The sequence below is a fragment of the Lissotriton helveticus genome, chromosome 3_1 (assembly GCF_964261635.1).
Source record: "Lissotriton helveticus chromosome 3_1, aLisHel1.1, whole genome shotgun sequence".
Taxonomy (NCBI): Eukaryota; Metazoa; Chordata; class Amphibia; order Caudata; family Salamandridae; genus Lissotriton; species Lissotriton helveticus.
In genome coordinates, this window is record NC_136061.1 from 1365706715 (window position 1) to 1365731689 (window position 24975).

General features: G+C 43.9%; 1 protein-coding gene across 1 annotated transcript in view; it reads right to left on the minus strand.

Annotated features, from left to right (window-relative positions):
- Window positions 1-2176: 2176 nt before the first annotated feature.
- Window positions 2177-24975, minus strand: part of ACTR3 (actin related protein 3) — a 431810-nt gene continuing 409011 nt past the window's right edge. The window contains exon 12 of the mRNA XM_078682010.1: window positions 2177-3066. Coding sequence (XP_078538136.1) covers window positions 2971-3066 — 96 coding nt within the window. The 3' untranslated portion in view covers window positions 2177-2970. The remainder of the gene's footprint in view (window positions 3067-24975) is intronic.

The window sequence follows — 24975 nt, forward strand, 5'->3', positions numbered from 1 at the left end:
ATGTTTTAACATGCCCTTCAGCATGGGTAAAGTGTTAGTAGACCTCTGCGAGTGTGTGAATGTTTCTACAGGGAAATCTTCTTCTAGAGGATCTGTATGTAGTTCCACCCTGTGATATTGGGCAGCCCTGTTGATAAGTTGAGCAAAGTCAATGTTTTCATCAGGTGGGGAAGGCCTGGAGGGATACAGGTCAGGGTCATTAGGTTGTTCTGGATCCTTCTCATAATCATCCCAAGGATCAGTGTCATGTGGTATGTCTGGATCTTGAGGGGTATGATCGTCATATCCATTCCCATAATTGTCATCCTGCGAGTCAGATGACATTGGAGGTGGTGAATTTGATGGTGTAATGTGTAAATTGGGAATAGGAGGAGGAGATAGAGGTATATAAGGGGAAGAAGGGTTAGTACTCACCTCTCTTTTCTTCAGAGGTATAGGGGCATCTTGCGGTAAGTCTAACTTCCGTTTTTTAGGAAGAGTAGCTAGAAGGTGTCCAGTTTTTTGATCAATACTAAGTCTTTTTTGTTTTAGATCCAGCGGTGCATCTTTGGATGGAAGTTCCTAGGAAGGAGTATCTGTTCCTTTAGGGGTAGATTTTGGCATCGAAGATTTGGGCTCAGTGTCTTTGGGTGCCGAGTGTTTGGAATAGAATGCTTAGCTGTAGCCGGTTTAGGCTGTGGAGTCTTCGGAGTGGTATGTTTCAGCTCCGAATTTTACGGCACGGAGGTGGTCTGCTCCGAGCTTTTAGGTGTGGAGCTTTTCAGCCCCTGAGGCATTAGGCTTGGACGATTTTGGTTCAGTCTTTTGTTTTGGAAGGTTTCAGCTCCGAGGATTTTTGGTGTCGAAGAGGTCTCCGTTGCCGACGGCGTGGGAAGTGGCACATGTTTCCTCCTTCTGTTTCGGTGCCAAAGGTGTTGGTTCGGCACCGGACTGGGGCCGGCTCAAGACTGAGCCGGAAGGCTTGTGTTTCTGTTTCATAGGGCAGGGCATCTGAAACTTTTTCTTGGTGTCGACCGGAACGCGAGGGTGATACTGGAGCCTTATCTTTTGTTTGAGTGGGCAAATGGGGATCTGTACTCACGGTATGTTGACCCGGAGTCATGTTCGGGTCTTCCTCCATGTTGGAGTCAGCTTCGGACACAGAGACCAGTTCTTCTTCGGCTTCTGCGGAAGGATTGTGTTCTAGTTCTTCGCCGAAGATATCCGGTATAGAGCAGGTGCTGTGTTGGATCTCGCGGCGTTGAGCCCGCTGATCATGGATGGTCTTCGATTGGAATGCTCGACACGCCTCACAGGATTTTTCTTCATGTTCCGTGGATAAGCATAGGTTGTAGACCTCGTGCAAGTCGGTGGGTGGAAACGTAGCATGACACCCGGGACATAGCTTGAACGGGGTCCGTTCCATTGACTGCTGGCGTGGTCGGCACAGGTAGGGTCGACGACCCGCCTCTAAGTTCCTGATCGAAGGTTTTCACAGTATACACGATATGCGTCGAATGGGAAACAGCGATCGAAAGACAATACGTCGAGGGTAGAGGATTGCGCGTCAAAGGGGTTCGAAAACTATACAGAACCGCAGCAATACACATCCGAACCCAATGGCAGAAAAAAACAATCTGGGGATGGAGACTATGCCCATGCTCATTATCACCGAAAGGAGGAGTTCTCAACTTCGTGAATGCAAAGACTTCGTCAAACAAAAACAAAGTGCAAACATCCGGACCCAACACCAGATGGCGATCTACGCTAAAGCATATGATCTACAGCTCATATGCCTCGAATATCAATGTCCTAAATACTTCCAAAGTCTAAAACAAATTGCAGGCAACCATGACGGATTACCTCTGGCTCCACAAAGACATTACCAGGCCCATGATGTTTGACGGGCAAATTAGTCTTTTCTCTATAGAACCCACAAATACAACATCACTGCAGCAACAGAAAGCTGAATACCTCATAACGTGGGGTCCTGCAGCAAAAACAGGCAGCCAGCACAGAGGAGACAAAATAAGGAATGGTGACCAACCTGCTGCTTTATCCTCCACCTCACTGTCCCCCTTTACCATTACCCTGGGTCTAACTGTAGGTAAATGTAGGTCATTTGCTGCGACATCTTAAAACATTCCACATATACAATCAATGTGCAAGCAATTTTCAAATAAATCTCACAAAGACATAAAAAGATTGTATCTTTATTGGAAAGGTGCTAGGCTTTAAATACACCAATTTTAATAACTGGGTTTAGATTTAATCTTAAATGACACAAAGATCTGAAATACTGGTCCAACAGTCTTGTCTTAACTCTTTTTTCCAGCATCTAATAGAATGAGAATGCGCGAAGTAATCGAAGCACTAGCAGGCGGAGGATAATTCAGAATACTTCCTTGATTCACACAGCAAGTGTTGAGTTACAATGCGTGAAACTAGGATACTTATATTGGTTGCAATTTGTAATAACTAGTCACATGAGAAAGAAAGCAGTTATGTGGCAGTTTGAGGTTTATTGTAATTAAATATAATTGCTATTGGTATTTTTCTGAAAGGATCAGGATTTGCTTCCTCAATGACATTTTTCCTCACTGTATATAAAAAAAAGTATGAAATATAAACAAGCTCTTGCATTGTACACCCAAGGATACAATTCAAGTATTATAGAACTGACCATCTACACACAGTCAACTCCCATCAAATGTTGGATAATCCATTAATATACAAAATATCAGGGCACGAAAATAACTAAAACCCACTTTTTGTTTTGTTAAACACAGGATCAAATATTCAATCAGAAGGAAAAAACAACACTTAAATCATTTTGGCTTTCTACTATATCCTCATGTTGAAACATTAAAATATTCCTGTTGAGTTGCGTTTGGTCTTCATCTTATGGTCATTCACTTTTTAATACATCAGTCACCATCAATATTGCGAAGAACTTGGGCTCCCAAACTGTGATTACACAGGATGCCAGCTTTATGACATAACTCCAAACACAGGGTTATGGCGACAGATACTAGGACCAATCTCTTCATAATCTTTTTTGGTGTGGCATACCTGGTAGAACTCCGGCTAAAATAGAAAAGAAAAAAAAAGAAGGAAACTGAAGCATTTGTTGCTTTTAAATGTAAACTCAAAATTGTGAATTTTCAGTTTGTCACGTCTTTCAGACTTGATCAGCATCACTTTGGAAAACACAACATGGAAGGATTTTGAAAGCATTATTTTTAGCCTACCACTACTTAATTCCTCTCTGATAGTTCTTCAAATACCACCAAAACAATCAAATGTATGCTTTAACAAGCTTGGTGTTATACTTTTTATTCCAGGCCATTACTTAGTCACATAAAGAATTCAGCTTTGACACTATCTTTTACTGACCATGAAAACTCTGCTTTACCCAAAATGTGACTGGGTATGGCATAAGGCAATTACTACTGTGCAATAAATGAAGGTATTTGCCTTCAACCAATCTACGGACTTAACTGGAATGTCGAAGCTTCCTGTGGGCTGTAGGAACTGACTTTCAGTTATGCTCTGCACAAGTTGACATGGTGTTCACCCATGCCCAGTATGATCTCATATGTGGGAATCTGAGAATGGCATAGAGGGAGAGTTACAGTAGCATTGCTCAAAATAACTGGTGGATTTCAGTGTAGGTTTTTTTAAACTTTCTATGGGTTTGCTTTAACTATAATTCTAGTTTCACAAAGTTTTAGGGTTTTTAACGATTATGTAGTGTTGTCTCACTACAAAGAAATGCTACATAGTGGTCAGTCATGGTCAGCAAACGCAACCCTAGGCCCAGCAAGTGATCCAGGAGCCTTTCTAATGGTTTTGTGGGCCCTGAGGCAGGGTTAGAATTGCAGGACCCACTGACGGGTTGTGATGTCATCTGTGACATCATCTGTGATGTCACTGAGAATATCATGAGTGATGTAATATGTGATATCATAGGTAATGCACTGTGGGGGCTAAGTTATAGTTAGCTCAGGTAACTATAACTGCTGAATTTCTATGGAATTGTGGGTGTAAAATCTGAGCCTAACTATAATGTCCTTTTAACCTTTGGCTTTTTTCAGCAAATTTTTAAGGTTTTTTGTAATTTGTTTTCCTAACTATAACGCCCCTGTAACCTTTGGTTTTTTCAGTGAATATATATTCACTGAAAAACAAAAAGGTTACAGAGATTTTGCAGTTGGAAAAAGCTAAAAAAAAACACTTAGAAATTCACTAAAAAAACACAGGTTACAGGGACGTTCAAGTTAGGCTCAGATTTTACACATACAAAACAATAGAAATGTTGCAGTTATAATTATCTCAAGTAACTAACGTGTGCCATAGGATAACTATAACTTGTGCCTCAAAGGTAACTAGAACTATAATTTTTTGTGGGAAGCGTGTTTTTTTTAATCTGGTTTGAGTGCCCCCTAGAATTTGCCTGCCGTTGGCTACCTCACACTGTGCCATCCGATTGCTGTGAATTATTTTTCAACTGCTTTGAAACTGCGATTTTCAAAAAGGCAGGAAAAATAATGTTTTACTCTGTTTTTGATTCACTCTCACATCAATATATCACTGAGAGATTCCAAGTTTCAGAATAGTTTAATTTACCAGACAATATGTACAAAGAGTTTATCTTTCAAGCCTACTTGGTACATTTTTGAAACCAGAATAATGTTTTTCAGTCATATTCAACAATCATTTTAACTTTGGCATAAATCCATTCAGTTGTTGGTTGGCGGGATGAGAAACATTTCCCCAGGAAGCTAACCTAAAAACACATCTTTTCAACTGACAACTTTTTTTCCACCTATAAGGAACTACAGCAAAATTAGCATGCCAGACCTTACCAGCATAAGCTAAGCTAGTGCCAAATGTTGGGAAGATCCAGTCACAGAAGCCAGAGTTCTAGGCAAACCAAAAGGAAAATGTTACTTACCCAGTAAGCATTTGTTCGTGGCTTGTATTACTGTAGATTAACATGCTATGCATAATCCCTCTATCTAGTGTTGGACTGGGATGTGTAAACATGTTTTTTCTTCGAATAAAGTCTTTCAACTCGCAAGGTATTGGGACTCCTCTTGTTGCTGGTATGCACATGGTCATCAACTCCATTGTTCAATTGTTTGCTTGCATGGCAGGTGAGGATGAAATGTGGAACAAAGCGTAGTATAGAGAGATGTCCATGCATAGAGGAAAGTAAGAAATATTAAATTGACAGCAACAATCACAGGTGTCTGGGAAGGAGGCTGGGCGCATGTGAATCCACAGCACTACATGTCACGAACAGAAGCTTACTGGGTGACATTTTGCATTTGAGGCATGTGTGGCTGTACATACACATGCTATGCATAGAATGTAATAGCAGTCCTCACAAAATAGCAGTCCTCACAAAATAGCAGTGGCTAGCCTGTGGGAGTAGCAGTGGTTTAGCAAAGTGTACATATAACTGCATGAACAACACTAGCTGGTTGAAGAGCCAGTACAGTCACACAATGTTTTGTAAAAGTATGTGGTGTGGACCATGTAGCTGCTCATATCAGCAATAGGAAAATTCCCAAGAAATACAATTTTTTCCAAGTGGAATGGGCTCCGGGAGGGATAGTTAAGGTCCTTTTAGGTTAGAATAGCAAATCTGGATGCATGTAATAATCCATCTAGCATAGCCTGATTTAGGAATGGCTTTCCCTGTATGGGGTTTGGAAAAAGCAAAAAGCTGTTGAGTTTTTAAAAAAAAATTTGTTTCGTCAACATAATACAAAAGGGCTTGTTTAATATCTAAAGTATGGACAGCCCGTTCTCCCGAGTCTGGTTAAGGGAAAAATGCAAAAAGTTCATCAGATTGAGGTGAAACTGTGAAAACCAACTTTAGGAGAAACTTAGGATTGGTGCAGAGAATAACCCGCTCTATGGATTTGGAAGAAGGGTTCTTCCAAGGTTAGTGCCTGAAGCTCACTAAGACCCATCTAAGGGAAGTGATGGAGTCCAGTGGGGGACCACCGAGAGATTGAGAAGGGCTGTGAACCATTGCTATCATGCCCAAGTAGGATCCACCAGGATGAAGGGGAGGGGGTGGGAGGGGGGATAAGAGGTTTGTTGAAGTTCCTGAACCACATACTGAAGTAGCGGGAGAGGAGGAAAGCATAAGCAAATATCCCTGACCAACACATCCACAGTCTATTGCCTTTGGATTGTGAAAACCTGGAGGCAAAGTTTGGGCATTTGCCATTTTCTGCTGTGGCGAAGCGGTCTATCTCTGGTAGTTCCCGAAGCTGCAAATAGTTGTGGAGGACTTCTGTGTGGGGTTCCAACTCATGGATTTGTTGCTACATCCTACTGAGGAGGTCAGCATAGTTGTTATCCAGTCCCAGTGAGTATTCCGCTAAGAGGAGACTCGTAATGGAGAGCCAATTTCCAAATGTTCTGGGCTAAGTGAGGGAGCAGAGGGGATCTAGTGACCCTTGTTTCAGAAGGTATTATGTGGCTGTCATGTTGTCCGTCTTGATGAGGACAACCTTGCCAATTAGTTGAGGAAGGAAAGCTTTCAGCAGAAGTTGAAAAGGTAGAAGCTCTAGGTGATTTATGTAGAGAACTCGTTGACTGGGATTCCACTGACTCTGGACAGTTAAACATTGCGAATGTGCTCCCCATCCCATAAGGGAGGCATTTGTTATTATGGTCATCTGTGGAACTGGGTCTAATGGCTGCCTTTTTAACAACTTGGTGTGCCCCTATTGCAGAGAGTGGCTTGGCAGTTCGGGCTGGACTGTTCCCATGAGGCATAGGGTCAGACTGATTTGCATATAGCCATGTCTGAACTGGGGTGGCAGAGTGGGCTAAAGAACGGTGATGGATCAAACCCAGATCTTTTGACTGGGTGTGAGTGTTTGATTGGTTCAGATGCTCTGTCCATCACCACCCCCTTTTGTACCCCTATTGCAGAGAGTGGCAAGTTTTCGGCCGACCAACACTAGATCTTCCCATTACCTCTCCGCTTGAGACAACTGGTGCGCTAAGCACTCTAGTAATGGACGCATATGTAACCTAGCATAAAGTACTATAGCGATGCATGAGCCCATCATGAAGAGGAGGCACATCACTGTCCTGAATGTACCTGTTGATTTAGTTGAAATAGAGAAATAAATTCCTGAAAGGACTGTAACCTGGCGGCATTTGGGTAGGTTATAGCCATTTCTGAATTGAGGTTTGCCCCTCAATAAGGTTGAGTGGTTGGAGATGGGATTTTAAAGCGCCAATAATAAAGCCTAGTTCGTGGAGCAGGTTGATAGTGACCTGAGTGTGTTGCTGACATTTTAGAGGAGTTGTACTGTTGATGAGAATCACCCAGATATGAAAAGATGTGGATGCCATGTCTGCATAGATGAGCAACCACCACTGCGAGGCACTTGGTAGAGACCCTGTGTGCGGCAGTGATTCTGAAAGGGAGCACCTTGTATTTGAAATGCTGTCCGCTTACTACAAATCTGAGGTAGCGCTGATGTGCAGGAAGCACCGAAATGTGGAAATAGCCATCCTTGAGGCACAGTGTGGCCATGAAGTCGCCTTGGTGTAGTAGTGGGATGACATCATGAGAGACCATGAGAAAGTGCTCTGAGAGAATGCATTAGTTTAGGGTCGCCTGAGATGTAAAATTGGTCTGAGGGACCCGTCCTCTTTGGGGATAAGGAAGTATAGCGAGTAAACGCTCAAACTCTGTTGATGGTGAGGGATGGGTTCTATGGCTCCTTTCTGGAGGAGCTTTAGACCTCTTCCCTGAGTAACCGCTGGTGTTGTAGGGAGAGTGTGTCTTTGAGAGGTGGAATGTTGAGAGATGTGGAAGTGAGCTCCAGACAATAACCAAGCTGGATAATATCCAAAACCCACTGGTCAGGGTAGGGAACCACCCCAAACTGGCATTATGTGATCGGGGGAGGTTGGGATGAGAGGTAAGTCAGGGGTTACTTGGTGGTGGCAGACCCTTTGGGGAACCACCTTTACCGCTCCCCTTTGAATTGTTCCCTCTGTAGGAGCCTCGAAAAAAGCCCCTGGAAGAGGTGCTTTGGGCTTGTGACTTAGTATGATGTGGAGATTTTTGGGGAAGTGGTTTTGTTACCTCCACAGTAGGATGAGCGGCCAAAGGACCCGCAATGGGGAGGGGTTTGAAGGACACCCATTACTTTCACGGTTTCATTATCCTTTCTATTATTTTGAAATAAAGTATCTACCTGCGGGCCAAAAGGATATTCCCCATCGAAAGGCAGATTAAATAGCTTTTGCTAGACTTCCAGTTAGAAACCAGAGAGACACAGCCAAGCATGCCTAGGTAGGACACTTAAGTTAACCCTCCTAGCAGCAGTATAGGAACCGTTTAGGGCACAGGTTATGGTGGTGTTTAAGATCTGCTTCCTTCAGAGACGATCTCATAGCCACTCTTCTTGAATTAATCTACGAGATAATGGAGGATTTTTCCCATTTTGTCCCAGCGAGCCCAGTCATACCGATAAAGTAACCCAAATGTATTGGTAATCCACCAATGGTTGGCCAATTGCGCAGCTACCCTCCTGCCTGCAGGATCTATTCTCTAACTCTCTTTATCTGGTGGAGGGACATCACCAGTGCTCCGAGAGTTGGCCCTTTTTCGTGTATTAGTGGACACTCAAGAGTCCAGTGGAAGCTGGCCCCGGAGGAGTGGGTCAAGTTGGGGAAGCCTTGTATTTCTTAGCCACCCTTGGTGTAATTACCCTAGCTTGAACTGGGTCATGGAAGATGTCTGGGGTGTGACGGTGCATGCCTTTAAGCATGGGGAGGTACTGAGCGGAGCGTTGTGAGGAGGAAAGGATCTCAAAAAGGAAATCATCCTCTAACGGCTTTGTGTGCAGATACACTTTATGGAAGGTGACAGTCCTACCAATGAAGTTGTGGTAGTAGGTGGCATCATCGGGAAGGGAAGGTTTAGCAGGGCATAGGTCAGGACATGTATCCGCTGAAAGATCAGTATCAGAGATCATCCTGCGCTGGGATTTCAAAGGTATCCCCCCTAAATCTGAATGCGGTGATCCTTGAGGTGTGTATGATATAGGGTCAACTGGAGAAGCAGGAGGTCAGGGTGAGTTGTGGAGCAGGCAAGGGTGGTGGAATAGTGAAATGCAAACAGCTTGTAGCCTTATCCATTCTCTTCCGCTGCTTTGGTGGTGGTGGCATCTCAAAGGCTTCTTCAAAGGACAGTTGCAGTTTAGATTGTTGAGCAGCAGATCCAGGAGGGTGGGTGATTATCTGGCCTGTATGTGGATGGATCATCAGGTGTTTCTAGCGAGTGTCTCTTCTTGTAGTTAGTAAAGAATCGATTTGATAGTCCTTGACCCTTGGCCGAACTTGCTGCTAGACGCCGATGGTCTTGGCTCAACGGAGATTGTTTTGGCTCCAATGGCAGTTTGTGTTTCAATGCTGAAATTGTCAGCTCAACTCTGAGGCAGGAGAGGGCTGTTAAGGTGTAGTCAGCCTTAATATTTTATTCAGCTGTATATTGAGGCTGGGCATTACGTCTGAAGTGGATAGTCGGTGCCCACCATGGCCTGAAGGTAGTGGTGGCCCAGCAGTCAGTCTGTGGTGCTCCAGAGTAACTGTGCGACCCTTTGAGAAGCGTTGCTTTGCATAGGGTTGGTTGCAAGTTTGCGGGCAGGGAGAAATACAGTACTCACGGCTGGCTGCGCTGGTGGAAGACTCTGGATTTCCAGGTTGGAGCCCCACCTGTTGTCAGGTAGAAGGTCCCTTTGTCCGCAGTAGATGCTTGCAATGTCACTGGTGTTGAAAAGGTCTTGTGTGTCATCTCTGCTCCTCTGTGACAGTTCAAGCCATCGACCCAGACGGTTGCAAAGAGTTTTTTTAGAACAAAAGGATCAGCAAGTGTTGCAATCAGCTTCATAGTGCTCGAGGGAGTGTGACAGATTGCAGACCTGATGTATATCGGTCCAAGGGTATTTTGCTGGACATCAAGGACAGTAGCAAAAAGCTGTTCAATCCATCACCATGTGAACATTCATTGTGGGGGAGATACACCAAAGGACTGAAGAAGTCCCCGAAGTGCGAAGGCCACGTGGGCCCAAAGGCGATGGAAAATCACTGTTGATTCAGGAGTCACCGAACCGAAGGGAAATAGGAACGCAATCAATAACAATACTGACGGAGGTCAGAACCATGTAAACCTTTTAGAGTGCACCACAACAGTTTTGAACTAGAGCAGAGGAGGACACGTCCTAACCAGACTGCAGAAGAAAACAAACAATGGAGTTTATGACCATGTACATTACCAGCAAGAGAAGGAGTCACAAGAAAGGAGTCCCAATATCTTGTGACTCCGAAGACATTCTTCGAAGATAAACTTGCACACACCCTTGCCCAACACTAGATGGCAGGATTATGCATAGAATGTGCATTTACAGCCACACATGCCTCAAACATGTATTTTAAGGAAAAGAGTGGCTGAACCATAACTGAGTATTAGCAACTGCCATTGTGTATTATTACACAACCATATATATATTATTGCAGTGTGAAATTAAAGTTAGTTTCCGGCACGCCTGACAACATTGACAAAGGGGTTAGCCGAAACGCACCTGTGTGTCTGCATGCGTTAAGAATAAACAACAAATGAACTCACCCCCGCAAGAGCTTATTCCTTTAGGGGGGGTGAGGGGGGGGGGGGGGAGTATAATAGTAATATATAAGGAAAATGCTACTTACCCAGTAAGCATCTTGGCATATAAAGCTGTAGATTCATATGCGTTAGCATAGATCGCCATCTGGTGTTGGGCCCGGATGTTTGCACTTTGTTTTTCTTTGAAGAAGTCTTTGTAGTCACGAGGTAGGGGACTCCTCCTTTTGGTGATAGTGCGCATGGGCATCGACTCCATCCTTAGATTGTTTTGCCATAACAGGTGATGGAGTTAGGAAGAGTAGTAAAGAGATGTCTGTGTAAAATATATCTAAATAAGATATTACTGCAACAGATAGAGGTAGCCGGGGAGGCGGGTGGGTGCATATGAATCTACAGCTTAATATGCCAAGAACAGGTGCATACTGGGTAAGTAGCATTTTCCGTTTGAGGTATAAGAGCTGTAGATCAAATGCGATAGCATAGACTATACAGCAGTTATCTCGCAGCGTTGGCTAACCTGTATCTGTTGCAGTGGTTTGAAATAGTGTTCTTAAAAATGCCTAGCTCACACTAGCTTGTTGTTTTGCAAACACATCTACACAATAGTGCTTTGTGAATGTGTGTGGTGTAGACCATGTTGCAGATGTAATCTAAGGGTAGGTTTCCTAAGAATGCCATAGAAGCCCCTAGTTTGCGAGTAGAGTGCGCTCTAGGGGGAATTGTTAAGGTGCATTTAGCTTTAAGAGGCATATTTGGATGCACTTAACTATCCACCGTGCAATACCTGCTTTTGAAATGGGACTACCTTTATGTGGTGGGGAAAATGCAACAAAGAGTGGTTTAGTTTTCCTAAAAGATTTGGTTCTTTCAATGTAATAAAGTAGCGCTCTTATAACATCTAATGTGTGAAGAGCACGTTCTGCTACTGAGCCTGGTTGAGGATAAAACAAAGGTAACTCAACAGACTGGTTGAGATGAAAAGCAGAAACGACTTTGGTTAGAATTTTTGGGTTAGTTCTAAGAACCACTTTATTATGGTGAATTTGTAAAAATGTTTTTTGTATGGTTAGTGCCTGGAGCTCACCAACTCTTCTAAGATGTGATGCTTATAAGGAAGGCTACTTTCTAAGTTAGAAACTGTAGCTCGCATTTGTGCAAAGGCTCAAATGGCGGGCCCATGAGTCTTGTAAGGACTATATTAAGATTCCACATGGGAGAAGGTAAAAGTCTAGGAGGAATGATGCTTTTGAGTCCTTCCATAAAGGCTTTGATAGCGGGTACACGAAACAAGGACAAGTGTTGTCTCTTTGGTAGGTAAGCTGCTATTGCAGCAAGATGCAGTCTTATTGATGTATATGCTAATTTAGCCCGCTGTAGGTGTAACAGATCGCAAATGAGGTTTTGAATTGAAGCATGAAGCAGATTGATTTTGTTATTACAATAAGTAATAAACCGTTTCCAGTTTGCAGTGTAGCATGCTCTTGTGGTAGGGCGTCTAGCCTCTTTAATGACGTACATGCAGTCTGGCGGGAGATTAAGGTACCCACACTTATGATTTCAGGTGCCAGATCGCATGGTTGAGTTGACTGGGATCTGGATGCCTTATCTCTCCATGATTCTAAGTGAGAAGTTAGGGGAGAGGCGTAGTTTTTGATGAGGAACTACTGATAGTTCCAAAAGTGTTGTGAACCATGCTTGTCGAGTAAGCAATTAGGATCATTGTGAGGGAATGTTGTTTGAGCTTCTGAACCAGTAATGGAATTGCTGCATGCAAAGTTTGGACATTTTGTGTTGAGGTGTGTGGCGAACCGATCGATGTCTGGGTAGCCCCACATTTGGGAGAAGAACTTGAGGGTGTAGTTCCCGTTCGTGGATCTGTTGTCTTTGACGACTGAGCAGATCTGCGATTTGATTCTTTACTCAAGGGAGATGTTCTGCAAGGAGAACAATTTTTTGAGGTATGGCCCATCTCCATATGCTTTGAGCTAGGTGCGAGACCTGTAGAGAGCTTGTCCCTCCCTGTTTTTGTATGTATTACATCGCTGTCATGTCTGTACAAACTAGGACAGCTTTGCCTACAAGATATATCTGAAAAACTTTCAGTGCTAGAAATATTGCTAGCAGTTCCAGATGGTTTATGTGGAATCATTTTTGTTGCAGAGTCCACATGCCCTGAATGGTATGTTTTTGAAGATGAGCTCCCCCACCGGTGAGGGATGCGTCTGCTGTGAGCATTCTCTGTGGAACCGGATCGATGAATGGCCGCCCTTTGGAAAGGTTTTGTGTATTCCACCACTGGAGAGAGAGAGAGAGAGAGAGAGAGGAGTGCAGCCATCTACCAACACCAGGCTCAAGGTCATTGAGGCTGGTTCCACTGATATGCTAAGCATTTCTGTAGGAGACACATTTGGAGTCTTGCCTAAGGAACGATTAGAATGCAAGGTGCCATCACTCCAATGAGTTTCATGAACACTCGAGCTGGCAATGAGTGTTGGGGCTGAAATTGTGATATTAAAGTTTATATGTTGCGGATTCTGACAAGGTTGTGGTATGCTAGAGCCTTGCAAGTGTATATTGTGGCTCCCAGGTATGCTTTGTGTTGGTGGGTTGGAGATGAGACTTGGAGAGGTTTACAATAAATCCCAAGTTATAAAGCAGCAGAACTGTTTTATGAGTGTGTTGTATGCAGCTGTGTTTTAAGTTGGCTTTTATATTAGCCAGTCTAAGTAAGGGAAGACGTGAATTTGTTGTCTTCTCAAGTGTGCTGTGACTACTGCCAAACACTTGGTTTAGACTCTGGGTGCTGCAGTTACCCCGAACGGGAGAACTTTGAATTGGTAGTGTTGTCCGTCCACTACAAACCTGAGATATTTCCTGTGAGCTCGGTGATAGGGAATATGAAAGTAAGCGTCCTTTAAATCTAGAGTGGAAAGGAAGTCGACTTGCTGAATTAGTGGGAGCACCTGTTGTCGTGTGACCATTTGGAATTGATGTGACTGAATATAGAGATTTAGCGGTCTTAGGTCTAATATCGCCTGAGAGGGCTGTCATTTTTGGGAATTAAAAAGTATATGGAGTATTCCCCCGTCCCCCGATGGTGTAATGGGAATGGTTCTATTACATGTTTTTGTAACAGGGAGAGAACCTCTTGTTTTAAAAGTATGAGGTGTTCTGGTGACATTGCACGCTCATTTGGAAGGAGAGTTGGGGGAGGGGTATATGCAAGTTCCAGGCAATAACCATACTGGATCATTTGTAATACCCACTTATCTGTGGTGATGGAATTCCAGACAGGTAGGAAGTGCGATAGTCGTCCCCCGACAGGTGTTAAATGATCAGGGGGTAGTGGAGGGAAGTCATTGTTTATTGCCAGGGGAAGTGCTGGTGGAATTACCTCTGCCTCGCCCCTTATTTCCACTGTAGCCTCCTCGAAAATAACCTCTGGAGGAGGCGGATTGGGTGTTTTTATAAGAGGAGGAAGAAGTCTGACAACACTGTCTTTGAGCCACCTCTATAAATGGAGCGGCGAAAGGAACCAGTGCTAGAAGGTAATTGTAAGGCTCCCTTGGGCTTAGCAGTTTGTGTCCTTTTTCATCTTATCAAGTGGAGTGTTTACTGTTGGCCCAAAAAGATGCTCTTTATCAAAGGGCTGATTGAGTATGGAGGATTGGACCTCCTGCTTGAATCCAGAGATTCGAAGCAAAGCGTGCCTGCTGGTGTTGATGGCACGGGATGCTGTGTCTGCTGCATCCAGTGCTCATTTTATGGATGTTTTGGTGATAAGCTTCCCTTCTTGAATGAGGTCATTAGCCTTTGTCTTGTATTCATCAGGCAAGTGTTGGATGAATTTTTTCTTACTCATCATAGTGAGCTCTGTCATAGTGTGCTAACAGGGCCTGAGCATTAGCTATTTGCCAATGGTTAGCAGCCTGTGAGACCACTCGTTTGCTTGATGCATCTATCAATTTAGACTCATCAAGAGGAGGGGCGTCGCCTGTAGTTTCGTAAGTAGCTCTTTTGCGGGCGTTCAATACGACGAGTGTCTAGGGGCAACTGTCCCCTAATATATATAGGGTCTGTAGGAGCGGGCTTGTACTTTTATCCACTCTAGGGGTCAGAATTCTGGCTCTGACTGGGTCCTTAAAAACCTAGTCTACATGTTTTATCATGCCCTTGAGCATGGGCAGAGTGTTAGTGGATTTCTGTGAATGCGCAAATGTCTCCACAAGAAAATCCTCCTCTAGAGGGTTTGAGTAGCTCCACCCCATGGTATTAAGCAGCCCTGTTAAGCTTAAAGCCTATATTATCATCAGGTGGGGAGGGTCTGGAGGGATACAGGTCAGGGTCATTATTGTGATCAGGGACTTTATTGTAATCTTACCATGAATCAGTGTCATGAGGGAGGTTCTGTGGTATGTCCTGATTCTCGTCCCCATAATCATCCCAGAGTTCAGGTGAAAATGGGGGTGGTGGTGAATTTGATGGTGTGATTAGTAGATGTGGGTTAGGTGGAGGAGAAGGAGGTATGTAAGGGGGAGAAGGGTTTGTACCCATGTCCTTTTTCAGACGGATAGGACAAGTCCTCTGAGCAATTTAGCTTCCATTTTATGGGAGGAATGGCTGTAAGGTGTCCAGTTTTAGGATCCATACGAAGTCTTTTCTGTTTTGGGTACAAAACTGTATCTTCAAATGGAAGTTCCTTGGAAGGAGCGTTTTTCTCCTTAGGAATGAGTTTTGGCGTGAAAGATTTATGAGGGTCTTTCTGCGCCGAAGGTTTTGAGACCGAATGCTTACTTTGTGTGTTTAGAACCTGAATCTTTCGGAGCGGGATGTTTCTGCTCAGAGTGTCGGTGCGAAGGTTGACGGCTCCGAGCTTTTAGGTGCCGAGGATTTCGGCGTGGATGATTTCGGCTCCAAAGCTTTTTTCCGCTCTGAGGCATTCAGTGCTGAAGGTGTCTTCTGTGTCGGTGATGTAGGGAGAGGCACATGCTTCGGTGCCTAAGGTGGTGTTTCGGTACCAGAATGGGCCCGGCTCGAGCCGGAAAAATTGTCCTTATGTTTCGTAGCCGGGCTGGAGGGCGGGGCATTTGAAACTTTTTGTTGGTGTCGACCCAAGCTCGAGAGCGGGGGTGAGCCAGAGCCTTAGTCTTTTTGGGTTGTGTGGTCACATGGGGATTTGTACCCACAGTATGTTGACACAGGGTGATGTTCAGGTCTTCCTTCATGTTGGAGTCTGCTTCGGAGACTGAGACTGGTTCTTCTTCTGCCTCTACGTCTGTACGGGGAACCTCTGAATCTTCTCCAAAAATGTCCGTACGGAGCCACTGTCTCTTTGCATTTTGTGGCGTCAAGCCCGATTGTCACGAAGAGTCTTTTCCAATCGAAACTATCGACATGCTTTGCAGTCCTTCTCGTCGTGTTCGGGGGATAAGCACAGGTTGCAGACCTGGTGCAGGTCGGCGCGGGGGAACTTAGCACGACACCCGGGACATAGTTTAAATGGAGTCAGTTCCATCGACTGCTGGCGTGGTGTACACAGGTAGGCCCGCACCTAAGTTCCCGATCGACTGTTTTACAATACGTACAATGCGCGTAGAGTGGGAAACCGCGATCGAAAGACAATACGGGCCCAACACCAGATGGCGATCTATGCTAATGCATATGGTCTACAGCTCATATGCCTCAAACATATATATATTATTTTGATTTATTTTCAGCCGCTCTGGTTACCGGAGTTAACTATAACTGGCACCCCCACAATGCACTGCTTACGACCTCACATATTACAGCACTCATGACATGGTCAGTGACATCACTGATGACATCTCAAATGACATTTAGGACATCAGTAATGACATCATACAGTGAATGTTTCAAACAAGTTTATGAGATATATATATATATATATATATATACACTAAGGTGTATTGGAAAATCAGTGGGTGTATGGGTGTCTGTATGGATGACTCAGTGGGTGTATGACTGACTAAGTGCGTGATTGGGTGTCTCAGTGAATGTATAGGTAAGTGACTGGTTATGTAAAGGAGTATCTGTCAGTTGATGTCTAAGTGGGTGTATAAGTGTGTCAGTGGGTACATGAATGGCTATATGGGTGATTGATTGGTTGTCTGACTACCTCTATGGTTGTCTGTTTGTGTGGGTGAGGTGTGTGACTGCCTGTATGGATGGGTGAGAGAGTCAGTGGTCGTATGGGGTACTGTGTGCGTGTCTGGGAAGCTGTATGGGCGAGTGACTGACTATGGCTGTGTCAGGTATTAAGTGCATATGTCAGTATGGATGAGTAAGTGGGTATGTTAAAGGCCGTATAGTTGAGCGACGTGGTATATGAGTGACTATGAATGAGTGACTATGAGAGTGGCTATACGGATGAGTGCATGCTTCTGTCACTAATTGTGTAGGTGAGTGAATATATGTTACTATTTGTATAAGTAAATAAGTGTGTGTAACCGTTTAGGTGAGTAAGTGGCAGAGTGATTGACTGTATAAGTGAGTGTCTAGGAGTGTGAGTAGTTCTATGGCTGACTCAAAGCGAGTGCCAGTATGAGTGGATATGCCAATGGCTGTATTGGTAAGTGGGTGTAGGAGAAGCAGTATGGGTGAGCGAGTGGATGTGTGTGTAGATCTATCAATTAGTGAGTGGGTGTGTAAGTACTGGTGAAGCTATGTGAATGGGTTTGTGATGCAGTGGGTGTATAAAATATTCTATAGGGGTATGAGTGACTACATCCGCGATTCTGTGAAGTCAACACAGACGTCATGAGTGATGTCGTTTGAGATGCCATCAGTGATTTCATGAGTGATATCACTGACCTTGTCATGAGTGATGTATTATGTGAGGTCATGAGCTAGTCATTGTGGAGGCGTGAGTTATAGTTAACTCTGGTAACTATAACGGCTGAATTTCTCTGGTTTTGTACAAGTGAAATGTCAGCCTAACTACAACTTCCCTGTAACCTTTGTTTTTTTCAATGAATTTGAGTTTTTTTTTAAATTCTATTTGCTAACTATTATGTCCTTGTAAGCTTTGTTTTTTCCAGTTAGTTTATATGTTCTTTTAACTAGTGATCACGTTTGCAGAGTGGTGGAGAAAGGGGGCTGGGCCTTCGACTAGCTCTCAGAATCTCGCTGTGTAGGACTTACAGGAGGTAGCAGTAGAGCTTCTTTGCCCCTAAGGTCCCTCTTTTGGGGACTTCAGTCCCCAACCATTAGTGCACCATGAGGGGAGCTGTGTTTACGGATTGTTGGAGAAAGGGTGCATGGCCTCCCAAGACTCCTTAGCAATCCTGCTGTGTGGGGCCTACTGGAGGTAGCAGGAGGGGTTGTTGCGCCCTCTCCCACCCCCCCCAGGACTTCCTTGAGGCCCAACTACCCCTCCTGTTACTTCCAGTAAGTCTCACACAGCTGGATTGCTAAGAGGTCTTTGGAGGCCACCGCCCCTTTCTCAACCACTCTGAAAAATGCACCTTGAGGCGCACTACTAGTAGGGGGATGAAGTACCCTCTGCTCTTGCGGGTCCTTGGGGGCCAACTACCTCTCCTGTTACCTCCAGTAAGACCCACACAGCTGGATTGCTGAAAGGTCATCAGAGGCCACACCCCCTTTCTCCACCACTCTGCAAACTGATATATATATAAATATACAAACACACACACACATGCAAACAATGTATCCTCGTTTGAAGACTAACACTAAAACAGAAGAATTCCAATGATTCTTTATTAAGGCAAATCAGCATTTCTTCATTCAGACCTATTTCTCTGCCTTATGAGTTCCGGAGCAGCAGCCCCTTGATCACAGGCATTTCATGAGACTGCACAATGTAGCTAAAAAGGCACTCACCTCTGCATGTAATTAATTTTAATTGCCCTCCAGTGGGCCACATGTGAGTTGGTGTCCTGATTTTTGTTTCCTGGTGATGGATATTGAGGCATTGTATACCAGCATCAACCACCACCAGGGCCTTGAGGCAGTCAAATATTTTCTGGATGGACGTGAGGCAGGATTTAGAGATCAAACCTCATGCTTGTGGAAATGATACGGATATGCCTCTTTAACAACTATTTCCAATTTGGAAAAGAATTCTACCACCAGGAACGCGGGGTGGCCATGGGCTCATGCTTCTCCCCCAGCTATTCTTGTCTTCACGTTGGCTGGTGGGAGAGGCATGTTCTTGGGGTTACCCTTGCACATTGGCTCCCTCATCTAGTGCATTACTGGCGCTTTATTGATGACATTTTCATCATTTGGCGAGGTACAAAGGAACAAGCAGCGTCATTCGTCAGTGATATTAATGTCAATGACAGAAATCTAAGGTTTACTGCCAATATCACATCACATCTGATGCGGCTGAATTCTTAGATGTCCAGGTTTACATTGACCATGACACCGTACAGACTAAACTCCATAGAAAAAGCACAGCGGGTAATTCCATCTTGCATGCCCGCAGTGCTCATCCACTTCATACCATCAATAGCATACCTTTGGGTGAATTTATTCGGATTAAACGTATCTGTAGCAGCCCCGACATTTTAGATCAATGTTTAATGGAATCACGGTCTAGATCCCTTAGCCGGGGCTACAGCAGAGCCATTCTAGATCAGGCAATGATTAAGGTACGTGCTCGCTCTCGCGATGATCTTTTAATCCCAAAAATTAGGGAGATTTCAGAATCTACTGAACAGGGCTCTGTTCGATTCATTACCACCTTTTGCTCCCAGTCATCCAAGATCAGCAACATCATTCGATCGGAGTGGCCAATTGTATTAACTGATGTTATCCTAGCTCCATTCTTACCTAAATTACCAGCCGTAACTTTTAGGAGGGCTCCCTCTATGAAAGATGCACTTGATAGAACCCAACCGGAATTGCCCCCTAAAATTAATTGGCTGAACAAATCTGGCTTCTTTGGGTGCACCTCGTGCCGTGCTTGCACATTTGCTGTGAATGGGACTCATACATCAGCTTTTAATGACAGGTTGATCCCAATAAGAGAACATTTGACATGTCGCAGCGATTATGTAGTATACCAGCTGACCTGCACATGTTCTTTGTCATATATTGGGAGTACAAAACTTCCTGCACACCAGCGTATTCTGCAGCACATCCGAGCTATAGTTAACTCAGATATGAATTACCCAGTGGCTCGCCACTTCAAAGCGGTACACAACAAGAAACTAAAAGATCTTAAATACACTCTGTTGTGTTCCGTAGCCAATCCAGGTAGAGGTGGTGATCGCGAAAAATTGCTTCGCCAAAAAGAGGCATTTTTCATTTTGTTGCTTGATACCCGGGCCCCTAATGGGCTCAATGCTTTTGATGAATTACATCATTTTCTATAAGTTGTTTGTATCTGACCTTGCTACTTGTGAAAAGAGTAATTTCGGTTTCTAGTTTTTGACATGTCGCGTAATGATTCTGTCCCCTGATCTAATAGGGCGTGATATTTTGAAGTGTTTATATTGTATCTTTCTTGTTTATATTTATAGTTTTCAAATCAGGATTTCCGCAGCTAGTAAAATGTATCTCATTGGATTATGAAATCGATTTTAAAACACTTGCACTTTAGCACTAAGGCACTTTTCTTGTCATTTGACTTATATTGTTGTTTTTGATAGGGGGTTGTCAATAACTTTGCCCAGTGAAAATATAATCAGCTCTTTTGTGACTGAGGATAAATAGAATGTTTCGGATGCACTTGCATTTGATTGTTTAAACACACTGTTTTTATTTCCATTTGTGATGTATCAGTTGTGCTGCACTTTCTTTTATATCTTCATCTCATAGTCCTTAGGTTGATAAGTTTAATGAATAACTTGTTTTTTACTCCCTATAATTATTCATCTTACTGATTTATGCAACGTCCAGTTCTTGACATGACATGTGAGCACTATGCTCTTATTTCTGTCCCCTTGTACATACATGAAAAAACACAATTCAAATGGCATCATTATTTGAACCACAAATTGTTTACCTTTTTGCTTTATTGCAACCTTTGCGTCCTGTTTCTTTAGGCGCTTGGGCTTTCAATTTTAATTTAATGCACGTCCTACTCCTGACGCTTCATGTGATCAAGCTCCGCCTGCGGAGCGAAACGCGTCAGGGAGGGCATTCGCTCTTGCACTTTAAACGCAAATAAATGGATTGCTGGCAATGACTCTTGTGTTGTGGCTTTTTGTGTGTTTACGATTTAACTAAACACTTGATCGAAGACGAGGTCCACGCCTGTTGTTACCGTCATCTTTGGCGGTCAGGATCCAGCGTGTCATATATATATATATATATACATATATATATATATATATATATATATATATACATATATATATCAAAGCTCCAAACTGTCCCCAGTTAGAGACGCACTCAGAAGGAGACTCGCTGTTGAAAGCATTTATTCAGGTAAAAGACTGCTCGGTACACCAAAATTGAACACAGAAGGATGCCGTCTGCAGCCTGACGCGTTTCAGAGCCCTTCGCTCTTTCCTCAGAGGCTCGGCATTACCTTGTGCTAGGACACACCCACTATTTAAATGCCCTCCAATGGGCTCCTCAAATGAGTAAGGCGCACAGTCTTATGGACTATGTAGTGTGTGTCCTTTTTAAATCCTGAATGGAGGCACTTTCAATGTCGCAGTGTCCAATAAAAGATCCTGAATGGACCTCGGCGTGCTGCTCAGTCCTATATCCTTAGTCACCTTCCCACATACGCGCTTGTCTGGATGGCAAGCACGTGGTCCCCAGTCCTCCTGGGGCGGTGCATCTCTCGCGGCGAGACTGCCGCGAAATATCAAAGCTCCAAACCTTCTGAGTGCATCTCTAACTGGGTCCCCCACACCACTGACCCTGATGCACGGACTCCGTGCATTCTGGGAGTTGCAGTTCATTTCATTCTACTACGAGCAACAGGTGAAGGGGTGCAGCTTTGGAACTATTTGGTGAAGCTGGCCACGCAACGCAGGGCGCTGAAGAAGGCATCTAGCCGAAATGCATCCGCCTAAACACTGCTTTGCTTAAACCTGCCGAATAAAGCTGGTCTTACCTTTGAACCCCCTCTGGCCTCCGCCCTTTCTTTCGTGAATGGGAGTCTTTGTATATTGTTTGCTCCAGCCAGAGGAGTATCCGGATGGCCCTGCTGCAAAAGCGACCAGGACATTTACTGGCACACCATCGCTGTGGTCAGCGAAGTAACGGCCCGGGGGACCGGGAGTTCCAGTGTCCACCTTCAAGCCGGGCACAGCATGGGTGGCGCGAGGTACTTTACCTCCATCAGGACGCTATGTTGTATGGCTGTCCCCGCCCTAATTGCCTGCCTGGACTCGGAGGTAGCAGCGGACCGAGGGGACAAAGGGAGGGACTCGTGGACGTTGGCAGATTCCTGTGCAGAGCCTCACTTTCCACCTGCACCATCCAGACTGTGTCTCTGCTTTACAATCAGCATCCTCCACACCACCGACCCTGATGCACTGACTCCGTGCATTCTGGGAGTTGCAGTTCATTTCATTCTACTACGAGCAACAGGTGAGCGCAATGAGCTTGGGGAGGAGCCTCTGGACCATTATTTGAAGGGGTGCAGCTTTGGAACTATTTGGTGAAGCTGGCCACGCAACGCAGGGCGCTGAAGAAGGCATCTAGCCGAAATGCATCCGCCTAAACACTGCTTTGCTTAAACCTGCCGAATAAAGCTGGTCTTACCTTTGAACCTCCTCTAGCCTCCGCCCTTTCTTTCGTGAATGGGAGTCTTTGTATATTGTTTGCTCCAGCCAGAGGAGTATCCGGATGGCCCTGCTGCAAAAGCGACCTGGACATTTACTGGCACACCATCGCTGTGGTCAGCGAAGTAACGGCCTGGGGGACCGGGAGTTCCAGTGTCCACCTTCAAGCCGGGCACAGCATGGGTGGCGCGAGGTACTTTACCTCCATCAGGACGCTATGTTGTATGGCTGTCCCCGCCCTAATTGCCTGCCTGGACTCGGAGGTAGCAGCGGACCGAGGGGACAAAGGGAGGGACTCGTGGACGTTGGCAGATTCCTGTGCAGAGCCTCACTTTCCACCTGCACCATCCAGACTGTGTCTCTGCTTTACAATCAGCATCCCCCACACCACCGACCTTGATGCACTGATTCCGTGCATTCTGGGAGTTGCAGTTCATTTCATTCCATTCTACTACGAGCAACAGGTTAGCGCAATGAGCTTGGGGAGGAGCCTCTGGACCATTATTTGAAGGGGTGCAGCTTTGGAACTATTTGGTGAAGCTGGCCACGCAACGCAGGGCGCTGAAGAAGGCATCTAGCCGAAATGCATCAGCCTAAACACTGCTTTGCTTAAACCTGCCGAATAAAGCTGGTCTTACCTTTGAACCCCCTCTGGCCTCCGCCCTTTCTTTCGTGAATGGAAGTCTTTGTGTATATATATATATATATATATATATATATATATATATATATATATATATATATATATATATATATATATATATATATATATATATATATATATTCACTGAAAAAACCATAGGTTATAGACCATATATAGTTAGGAATTAGCATTTACAAAACCTTGAAAATTCACTGAAAAAACCATAGGTTATAGACCATATATAGTTAGGAATTAGCATTTAAAAAACCTTATTTTACTCACACAAAACCATTGAAATTCCATATATAGTTAGTTGTACTAACTATATATCGCGCACCCGCAATCCACTGCTGATCATGTCACATATTACATCATTCATGACATTGTCAGTGACATCACTGATGACATCACTGTTGACATCTCAAATGACATCACTGATGACATCACTGATGACATCTCAAATGACATCACTGATGACATCACTGATGACATCTCATTTGACATTACTGATCACATCACTGATGACATCATTCATGTGATAATACGATGAACCTCTTCAGACTCTAATATAACCTTAGATACACTCAGTGTAAACAGACACTCACAGACTGTCACTCATCCATGGAGTTACTTACACACCTAGTCAGTCATGCAAAGAATCAATCACACCTCCATTTTCACAACTATACAGTTATACACACCTTACTTATTCAAACATATACTAAAACATATTTACTCACTTATACAATCCTGGATACAAGTGCACAATGATCCATACAGCCACTCACACATTCACTGGCTCTTATGCACAGTTATTTATATATGTCAACTCTCACATGTACTGTATTTTACATATGTACTTACTTTGACATGTAGCACTGAGATATCTATTCACTCACCAATACAGTCATGCACACAGTCAACCGCCCATACAGCTGTTTCCACATGCACTTTTGAACCCATACATCTATGCACAGAGTCATACACCTCCCAGCCACCCACACACACACTCAGTCTCCCATACAAATGCTTGGGCAACCAATCAATAACCCATATAGTTACTCATATAGCTACTGATCAACACATGCAGCAGTTTACACAACAACAGACATAATGATGCACAAATTAAGACAGTTTAGTCACTAACCCATGCACTCAGTGAGACACATTTAACCACTCACTCATACAGTCAGTCATGCACCTACTAAATCCTTCATCCAGACACTTATACATCCACTCATTCTTAAATATGTAAGACATATTTTAACTTTACAGAAAAATACAGTCACTGGATGTTGTCATCAGTGATGTCATCAGTGATGTCATCAGTGATGTCATCAGTGATGTCATCAGTGATGTCATTTGAGATGTCATCAGTGATGTCATCAGTGATGTCATCAGTGATGTCATTTGAGATGTCAACAGTGATGTCATCAGTGATGTCACTGACCATGTCATGAATGATGTAATATGTGACATGATCAGCAGTGGATTGCGGGTGCGCGATATATAGTTAGTACAACTAACTATATATGGAATTTCAATGGTTTTGTGTGAGTAAAATAAGGTTTTTTAAATGCTAATTCCTAACTATATATGGTCTATAACCTATGGTTTTTTCAGTGAATTTTCAAGGTTTTGTAAATGCTAATTCCTAACTATATATGGTCTATAACCTATGGTTTTTTCAGTGAATTTCATTGGTTTTTTAAAAGCTAATATGTATAGCTGTAAAATGTATTCTTCTTTCAATCCAAAAATATATTTTATATGTTTATTAATAATTTTTTTTAAATATTTTTTTTGTTTCGCTCCCGGTCCGCTAACCGGGAAGCTTTCCGTTAGCTCAATTTGATGCCGCGAACCGGTAAACGGTCCGTTTGCGCAACTGCCACGTTAGAAATCATTATCGTGACGCGTCGCGGAAGCGTGACGTATCACGTTGTCGTGTA